Source organism: Echinops telfairi, unplaced genomic scaffold (assembly GCF_000313985.2).
Source record: "Echinops telfairi isolate 266 unplaced genomic scaffold, ASM31398v2 ScPeMD7_30;HRSCAF=105, whole genome shotgun sequence".
Lineage (NCBI taxonomy): Eukaryota > Metazoa > Chordata > Mammalia > Afrosoricida > Tenrecidae > Echinops > Echinops telfairi.
In genome coordinates this window covers 114,655-124,411 of record NW_022103927.1, presented here as the reverse complement: position 1 = coordinate 124,411, position 9,757 = coordinate 114,655, and the positions used below count along the sequence as shown (strand labels likewise).

Here is a 9,757-nt window from a genome sequence, read left to right as displayed (position 1 = left end):
CGAGGGAGAAAGAGTGGGCTTTCCGCTCCTGTCCACAGCCAGTGTCAGAAACCAACAGGGGGTCGCATGACTAGCCTTGACCCGCTGGCAGTGAATGTGACTGGAGACTCAAGAGGTGCAGTGACTGGCCCGAGGTCTCACAGCCCGACAGCCGGGCTCGGGTGGATTCACGCCCAAATGCGTCCGAGAAGGATCGGTCTTGGGCTTGTTAATTACCTTCCCGGGGATGAAGGGGTGTGTGTCGGCTCCTTAGAGGACTCATGAGTGACTCTTGTTGGTGCTGCGGCTCCGCTGGTCCCCCAGGGTCTGGCTTGCTTCACCGCAGAGAGCTGGGAGCCGCCCCTGAGCCCAGAGCTGCTTCGAAAATAACTTCTTGGGCCTGACTGCTACTTCAAAATAATAGCCTCTGAAGAGGCTGTGCTGTTGACCCTGTGACCCTGTTGTTGTTGAGGTTAGGTCTTGTTGAGTCCGTCCCAGCTCAAAGCCATTCTGCGCCCAACAGGACGGAACACTGCCCCGCGCCGCAGCGTCCTCCCAATTGCTCTTACGTTTGGTTCCATTGCTGCAGCGACTGGGGGTCTTCATGTGTTCTGACTCTGTTACCCATCACGAAATCATGTTCCGATCCTTCTCCCAAGACAGACTTGTTTGTTCTTGTGGTCGCCTGTGCTACCTTCCAAATTCTTCACCAACCCCAGAATTCAAAGGCATCAATTCTTTGGTCTCTTTGTCAGTGTCTCGCGCTCACGGGCACAGGAGGCCGTCGAAAGGACTGGCTTGGGCCAGGTATATCTCAGTCCTGGATTGCGACATCTGTGATCTTTAATACTTTTTAAAAAGTGCGGGGAAAGGAGGGCCCCTAACAAATCATCACAAGTCCAGTAGGCGCAATTGTACAGCGATAATAAGTAAAGATTATAGTAACGTCATAGAGAGCATGAGAGGTAGAAGAGAGATTGAATTAATGGAGTCAGACACAATTCATGGTAGCATGCTCACCTCAGCCCCGCTTCGTGGTCCTTGTGGGGAGAGCCTGGGCGTGAGAGCAGGAGAGCCCCAACTTTATTGCTAACCAAGCGTTATATCTCTTTAGGGGGGCATGATTACAGGTAACCACACGTCACAGGAAGGGGCAGTACAATAGGCATACACATCCTAGGAAAGGGATGTGTGATAGGCATAAGCGTGACAGGAAGGGGAGGAGCTAGGGCTGTGCCCATAGGAATGGGAGGGACTAGGGATATACATGTGACAAGATGGGCGGACCTTAGATTCATGATGGCGGCCTAACCTTGGCCACCCTTGGGTGGGCTTGACCTCTCTGGTGCCTCCTACAAGGAAACAGTCAACTACTAACCTTATCAGAAGGGAGTGGGCCCTATTGTTGTGGGGTAAACAGTGGTGACTGCTTGCTCTGGATGGCTGATAACCCTTAGGGAGAATAACCCCTGATCTACTTCTGATGACCTCCAAGGGTGCAGTCATTCGCAAGCAGCTAAGTTTGGCGTATATTTGGGGGAGACAACTTGGGAGAAATCCTTCTGTTTCCCACAAAAAAGGTCTTGTCCGTTGGATTTGTTGACTGCTGCTTCAGTGGACATAGGTTGTGAACCCCCCCAAAAGTGAGATCCTTTGCTGCTTCAATATTTCTGTTTGTCATGATACTACTTATCTGTCCAGTGGTGAGAACCTCTGTTTTCAGAAAGAGTTGACGAGTGTAATTCATACTGAAGCTGTAATGGAAGGGTCAATTCAAGAAACATCAGACAAGGATGCAAGGGCTCGTCTTGTCCATGGAATCTGGAACCAGAGAGAGGAGGATGGCATTCTCTCACAGGCTGGTATAATCTCAGGTGTGCCGGCCACGTCCTACAGTCAAACGCTATGTGACAGGAAGAGGGTATGTGAGAGACATACACGCAGCAGGTAGCGGATGTGCTAGGGACACACATCTAACAGGAAGGTACCTGTGTAACAAGATGGACAGGTGGGGAGTCACGGTGGGGAGTCACTTTTAGTGTAGTCAGGAGAATGTGACTGGGATTCATCTCCAACTCAGGAACATGAAGGCCTCCCTCCACGAGGGTCTCGGCTTCCCCAGCTCCTTAAAATTGGAGTGTAGAGAACTTGTCGACACTCTCTTTGCGGTTCTGTTTCCCACGGATGGGGCAGTGTTTCACTCTGCTTGCTTGGGGTCCACAGAGCCGGAGCTGACTTGAGGGCCCCTAAGAACTCCAGAGGAACAAGCAGGCCTGTCTGAGAAGAAGCTCAGCCAGGATGCTCCTTAGAAGTGAGGATGGCGAGACTGACTTTGACCCTGTTATCAGGAAGGACAGTCCTTAGAGAAGGACCTCAGGCCGGAGGGTCCGAGAAAGAGGGTAAACCTCCCTAAGATGCATCGGCACCGTGGTGGCAGCAAGAGGCTCACGCATAGCAGTGATCTTGAGGGTGGCACAGGGCTGGGCCGTGATTCATCCTGTTCTACAAAAGGTCGCTGTGAGCCAGAGCCAACTGGGGGAACACGTGGCCCCCTGCTCCTAAAACCCCACTCCATTCTACTCTCTGCCACGGGCTGCTATGGGTGGGATCGATGAGAGGGCAGCGGGCTCATCACTAATGGCAAGACCTCACTCATCTGCCGCCCCCTGGTCACGCCTTTTCATGGCTGGGGGAAGAGTCAGTTCAGGCTACACAGAGCCCCTGTATAGGGTTTCCGAGGCCAAACCTCTTTATAGGAAAAAGGAGCCTCAGCTTTCTCTCTAGGAGAGGCTGATGGGTTTGAATAGCCAGCCCTGCGGTTCGCAATACAACGCTTACCTGACGGCACCACCGGAGCTCCTTAATGGGGAGTCCCTGGGCTGTGCCAAGGCGGCGAAAGCACGGCTGCTGATGGGGGTGGTTTCTGGAGCAGGGAAAAGAACATGGAACCAAACGGACATACATACGCAGACAGACACTACAGGGCTGCAGCACCCCTTAGACACAGACAGAGATGGTACAAAACTGCTGACAGCCTGCAGTGCTTTATTATTTATCTACTAAATACTGGCCGTGTTCCCAGACAAGTTTGCTATTCTCATATTTGAATTTCTCATAGCCTTGAGAGTGAATTCCGTATCTTGGCCCATATCGATGTTAACATTTCTACTAGGGAAATACTGTGTGCAGCTGTTTCCACAAATTCATCCCACTGTTTGCAGTAAGGATGCCGTTTATGAGAACCAACTAGGACAGACGTTTGCGTGCTGTCCTAGACAGATACAAGACTCTAGACACAGTGCTCCTTTCATGGCTCCTTCAGCTGCTAACAGAAACATGGGGGATCGCGTTCACCCGTAGGTGCGTCAGAAGAAAGTCCTGGCACCCTGCGATTGAGAAACCAGCTGCTGAGAACCCCGTGGTGCACACTTCGATGCAGACACACCGGGGCCACCAGGAGGCAGAACTGACCTGACCACAGCTGTTTTTTAAGGACTATATAACGGGGAGCCCTGCAGGTGTAGTGGTGATGGGTTGGGTTGCGATCCACAAGGTCAGCGGTTCAAAACCACCGGCCGCTCCGAGGGATAAAGAGGAGGCTTTCTACTCCCACAAAGATAACAGTCTCAGACGCTCGCAGGGACAGTTCTACCCTGTCCGTTAGGGTCACCGAGTCAGCGGGGACTTGACGGCGACGGCAGTGAGTTTGATTTGGGTTTGGAAGGGGGCTGACCAGAAACCCCGGTCCTGTTGTGGGTTTCCCGTTGGGCTCTTAACTGAAGTCAGTAGTTCACACCCGCCGGCTGCTCCTCAGGAGCAAGATGAGACTTTCTACTCCTGTAAGCTTGACAATCTCGGAAAACCACCGGGGCAGTTCCACCCTGTCCTGTAGGATCGCTGGGAGGCGGGATCCACTCCATGCAGTGAGTTTGGGTGGTTTTGTTTGAAGAGGATTGGCTCCACGGAGTGGTGGGGCGAGCATCTTTTCACCTTTCGCCCCTCCCTTTGCAGTCATGGCGTGGGAGATGGAGCGCGGCCTGCTGAGTCCCAAGGACGGGGACCAGGGTGCCACCGTCTTCCTGCGGGAGATCCAGGACCTCAACAAGCACATCCTGGATGACTGTGGGCTGCGGCTGGTGGACAGGCTGCCGGATGGCTGCCTGGACACCGACGCCCAGAGCCTGCTCAGCAGCCTCAAGGGGCGTATCACCGAAGAGCACCCCAGCGCCCTCAAGACCCACCACCTGCCGTGGAGCCGTGACCTGGTGAACCCCAAGAACAAGGCCCACGCCAGGTACCTGAAGGAGCTCGGGGAGCAGTTTGTGGCCCGGGCCAACCACCAGGTGCTGGAGCGTCTCCGGGAGTTGGAGGCGGCCCCGCAGGACCTGGACTGGCTGTACCAGGACATCCGCCACCACCTGAGCCAGGGTGCAGAGGCCACTCACACCTTCTGCGGCCGCCGGGAGCTACTGGCCCAGCTCGGGCAGCAGCTCCGGCAGAGCCACAATGCCCCCCACAGCCCCCTGGTGCTCTGCGGCCCCCCGGGCATCGGAAAGACGGCGCTGATGTGTAAGCTGGCCGAGCAAGTGCCCGGGCTGCTGGGCCACAAGACAGTCACCGTCCTCCGGCTCCTGGGGACCTCTCAGGTGAGCTCAGATGCTTGTGGCCTGCTCCGGAGTGTCTGCTTCCAGGTGTGCCTGGCCTTTGGGCTGCCGCTGCCACCCGCCCAGGTCCTGGAGGCCCAGAGCAGGGTGGTCCAGTTCTTCCACCACCTGCTCCACACTGTGTCCCACCGAAACTTCGAGGCCCTCGTCATCCTCCTGGACTCTCTGGATGACCTGGACACTGCTGTCCACCATGCCCGCAGGATCCCCTGGCTACCCCCGCTGTGCCCCCCGAGGGTCCACCTCATCCTCTCGGCCTGCTCGGGGCAGCAGCACGGGGTGCTCGACTCCGTGCGTCGGACCGTCCAGGACCCTGGGGCCTACTGGGAGGTGAAGCCCCTCTCTGCCAACCAAGGGCGGGAGATGATAGAGCTCCTGCTGGCAGCCGCCAGGAGGACCCTGAGCCAGGCCCAGCGTGACCTGCTGTGGGCCAGCCTGCCCGAGTGCGGGCACCCCGGCCGCCTGCGCCTGGCCTTCGAGGAGGCCAGGAAGTGGGCCTCCTACTCCGTGCCCGCCCCTCTGGCCTCCACGGCCCAGGAGGCCACGCACCAGCTGTGCAGCCGCCTGGAACAGACGCACGGCCAGCTCCTGGTGGCCCATGTGCTGGGCTACATCGTGGCTTCCCGGTGAGTTTCTCTTTTTTTCTCATTCAAGAAGGACTAGCACAAGTCATGTCTGAGTTCCTGGGAGGCCTCCGCCCCGGAGCTCTGCAGTCGGGAGGCTTCAGTGAGCCCCCCGGTGGTGCTCAGCTGCTAATAGGGAGGTTGGCCATTCGAGTCTGCCCAGAGGTACCTTGGAGGAAAGGCCTGGGAATGCATTGTGGGGAAGCAGCTACCCTCCCCCCTCCCAGCCCCTCAGATTACAGGCCTGAATCAGTCTTTCATTGTTTGTTTGTTTAATGCCGTTGTCCAACATTGTCACAGGACAAAGTAAGGGACACGTTTCTTCTGCTTTTGAAACAAATACCACGCAAGATGGCGAGAGGGGTGGAAACAAGTTCTGCCCCCAGGGTTTCCCAGCCCAAGTCCTCTGGGTGCTGGAGGGCGGATCGTCCTCTGCAGTGGGGCGTCCTGTGTGTGCCGTGGGGTGCTGAGCAGCATCCCTGGTCTCCACCTTTGTGATACCCGTAATGCCCCTGCCCCTTAGGGGAGGTACCCACAAAGATCTCTAGACATCAATCGCCCATGTCCCCTGGGACAGAACTGTCCTCGACCGAGAACCTGAACCACAAATTGTGTTGTTAGGTTTTTCTCTGATCTCTCACTCCCTCCCTACCCGCCCCCCCCCACCCCCCAAACCAAGTTCACTGTTGTCGAGTGTTACAGGGGGACAGTGGCCCATAGGTTCTCTTGGCTACAATAAAGGGCTTTCTTCCATAGACCCACTAGATGGGTTTGAATCATCAACCTTTCAGTGAGAGTGCCAATCGTTGGTACCAATTACGTGACTTTCCAGATGTTCAAAAGACACTCACTGCCACCGAGTCCATGCCGACTCACAGTGATCCTACAGGACAGGGGGGATGCTCCTGTGGGTTCCCAGACTGGCACTCATGTGTGTGTGTGTGTGTGTGTGTGTGTGTGTGTGTGTTCAAGCATACATTTTATAAGGAGGGCCTGGAAATGATTTTTCTTTTACATTTTTATTCGCACCTAATTCATATATCATACAATTTAATGGTTCAATCGTTCAATTATATCAAGAAGAATTGTACCATCATCAGCACAGTCAATTCTAGAAACGCGCTCCCCCCGCCCCCCCCATGGTTAAATAGCCTTTAAAATGAGTTGTGTGATCATCATGAGTTCTAGTGCTCTCTCCCCGCTCCCACCTTCATTGTTACTCCTAGAATCCCTTTACTCTCCCCATCGCCCCCCGACTCACCCCTATATCCCCTACAAACCCTGCATCAGTTATTGCCTCTGTGCACCCACTCCTTTTGTGCTTCACGCACTGGGAAACCCAACAGAAACAGTAAAGGTGCAGCTTGTCAATGCCTGCGGTCTGGGCTGTGACTGTCGGGAGGGATCGCTCAAAGGACCAACCCCAACCAAGCCCCCTGCCTGGGAGGCCATGCAGAGCCTCGCGCCCCAGCTAGTCAGAAATAACCAGCCTCTGTGCCAGCCAGCGTTAATCAGGCCCCGGGGCAGCCATGCTCCAGCCCCCAGGAGGGCCTGCCGGAGGCCAATTAGCAGCGGTGCCAAGCAAAATAGTTGTGCCTTCATGCTCACATCTCACTCAGGAGGGTTGTTAGATATGCTGAACAAGGTGGCTGTCCTCGGCTTGGGGGCCATTCTCTCTTCCTGGGCCCTTAGGTCTGTGCCAGTGTCATTCAGGAGGGCGGTGGGCCACCAGGGAGGAGCCCAGTCTGACAAGCTTCCGCCTGTCAACGGCCAGCGGCGGGGACACCTTCTCAGACACAAGTCCACCTGCTCTAAGAACAATCTCTGTCCCGGCTGGCTCCTCACCTCACCACGCTCTGTCACTACCCGCCATCTGTTTTCTTTTCTTCCTTCCTTGTGTTCAGTTCCTGCTGTGTCTGGTCTGAGTGGCCTCTCTGTCCCCAAGGGTCAGCACGGCATCTGTCACAGACAACGCTCCACAGACACTCACTGTGCACACGCACCTACACCTGACTGAGTTGGGCTCCCTCAGGTGCACATCGGAAACAGCCTCACTCTCCCTGCTCTGAAACGGCCTCCCTGGAACTGCTCTGGCCCCAGACAGACCCTGAGGCAGATTCTGTACTTCCTGCCTAATCCCCATACCCCCCCAAATCGGAACAAACTGAAACCCAGACTCCTTGCCATTGAGTTGATCCTGATTCATAGTGACCCTATAGGACAGGTAGGAGGCCCTGTGGAGTGCTGAGATAATAACTCTCTATGGGAGTAGAAAGCCTCGTCTTTCTCTCGAGGAGCAGTTGGTGGTTTTGAACTGCTGACCTTGCAGTGAACGGCCCAATGCGTAACCACCGCACCACCAAGGCTCCTCTAATAATCACAGATACTAGAAAATCCACTCCAGTCCAACATCTGAATTTCAACCACTCGTTATTGTGAATGCTTTAGAATCCTGGCCCCTCTGTCTGGGTGTCCATGGGACCCTGTCAGTGGAGGATGGGTCCTAGATCTAATCACTTCCGAGTTAATAAAAAGAGCACACACAGAGATACTCACACACACAGTCACCGGGAGAAGACAGTCATGGAGTGAGGACTGTCTACCTGCCCAGGAGCCCAGAACACCCAGGACTACCCACCCACATGGAAACAGCAAGGCTGAGACCCTGGTTTGGTCTTCCGACCCCTGGAACTGTGAGTCACGAAGCTCCTGTTCTTTAAACACCTGTGCTTGCTATGTCTGTTCCGACAGCTCTAAACAACTATGATCTTCGCTCTACTGAAAGGCACTGTGTTGCTCTCCCGCATGCAGCTCTTTCTCAGGCCAGGCAGGGGCGGGGTCAGCACAGCAGGGTTCTGTCTTACTGTCCAGTCACTCTCTGTGGCTGGCAGGAGGTGGCTCACTATCCTGCGGGGATGGGTAAGCAGATGCAAAGACCCAAGAAGGTTTTACTCTACCTGGGCATCGGAGCCAGTGGGACCTGGGCACTGTCTAAATGCTGATTCTCAGGCATGGTGGATGTCGAGGGCCAGCCCACATCTCTCCCTCCCTTGGCTTCTAGATGGACACTTGGGTTGTTTTTGCCTTCCAGCCGTTGTGATCAATACTGCTGCGGACATGGGTGTGCAGGCTTTGTTTGAGTCCCTGCCTGTACTTCTTTGAGGAGCTCTGGTGGTGTAGTGGTTATTCATTTGGTCTGTGATCCCCGAGGCTGGCAGTTCAAAACTACCAGCACCTCCATGGGAGGAAGACAGGGCTTTCTGCCCCCATAAAAGTTCCTCTCAGAAAAATCCATGGGGGCAGTTCCACCCTGTCATGTCGGGTCGGAACCCACTCAATGGCAGGGAGTCAGCTTTTTACACTTCTTTGGGGGGACACACCCAGGAGCGAGCCTGCAGGGCCACTTGGCAATTCGTGGACTCCCTGGGTGGTACAAACAAGCCAGAAGGCTTGTGGCTCAAATCCACCCACAGGTGCCCCAGACGACAGATCTGCTTCTGGGAAAATCTCCCAGAGAAAGGCCACGGATCAGTTGTGCTCGGACAGACATGGGGTCCCCAGGAGTCAGAATCGACTCCCCACCCTCAGGCATCATGGCAGAATGGACAAGAAACAGCTTTGTGCTTCCGTGTGAACTGGCTGAGGCACCCAGAGCTCCCTTGCTCCTCGCTGTACTTTGTGCGGAAGCAGATTTGCCAGGCCTTTCTTCTGTGGTGGCACGGAGGGGTGGCGGGGTTTGCACTACTAACCTCTCACTTAGTAACTACGAGCCAACCATTTGTGCCCCCCCCTCCCTCCCACGGGGACAGTGCAAGGTTTCCTTTTAAAGAGCACCACACGTTTATCTCAGGATGCAGCAGGGCTAGCTATATCTCACCTTCCCTCAGTTTCTGCACCCCCCATGCCCAGAGGACACAGGACTCTGTTGTTCCCCCCCGCAGGCACGGGCTCTCGGAGGCGGAGCTCAAGGATGTTCTGTCCCTCGATGATGAGGTCCTGCAGGCCGTGTACCGGGACTGGACGCCACCCAGCAAGGAGCTGCTCCGTTTCCCACCCCTGCTGTGGGTGAGGCTCCGCCGAGATCTGGCCACCTGCCTGACCCGGCGGCCTGTGGACGGCTCCATGCTCCTGGCCCTCACCTACAGGTAGGTTCGGTGCCCCGGGACACTGATCTCAGGGCCCTCTGACCAACGTCATCCCTGTTCCAGATCCCTCCAGGGCTTCTCTGGCCCGAGGAATTCAGTCCAAAAGGACCGAACATGACGTTTCAGTGTCTCCATATCACCAACTATAGCACAAGTTAACTTTTTTTTTCTTCAATTGAAATGCAACTCACACGGCCTATAAGTCACCATTTCAAGTACACAATTCCCGGTATTTAGTCCATCCAGAAGATGCTGCAGCAACCACCTGTATCCACTTCCTAAACCTTCTGATCACCCCAAAGGAAGCCTTGTGCTCGCTAGCAGTCACCCCTCACTCCTCCAAGCT

At 55.3% G+C, this 9,757-nt stretch overlaps 1 protein-coding gene across 1 annotated transcript in view; it reads left to right on the top strand.

Annotated features, from left to right (window-relative positions):
* NWD1 (NACHT and WD repeat domain containing 1) overlaps positions 1-9,757 on the top strand; it is a 65,242-nt gene that overhangs the window by 4,627 nt on the left and 50,858 nt on the right. The window contains exons 3-4 of the mRNA XM_004715522.3: positions 3,991-5,269; positions 9,208-9,411. Coding sequence (XP_004715579.2) covers positions 3,991-5,269; positions 9,208-9,411 — 1,483 coding nt within the window. The remainder of the gene's footprint in view (positions 1-3,990; positions 5,270-9,207; positions 9,412-9,757) is intronic.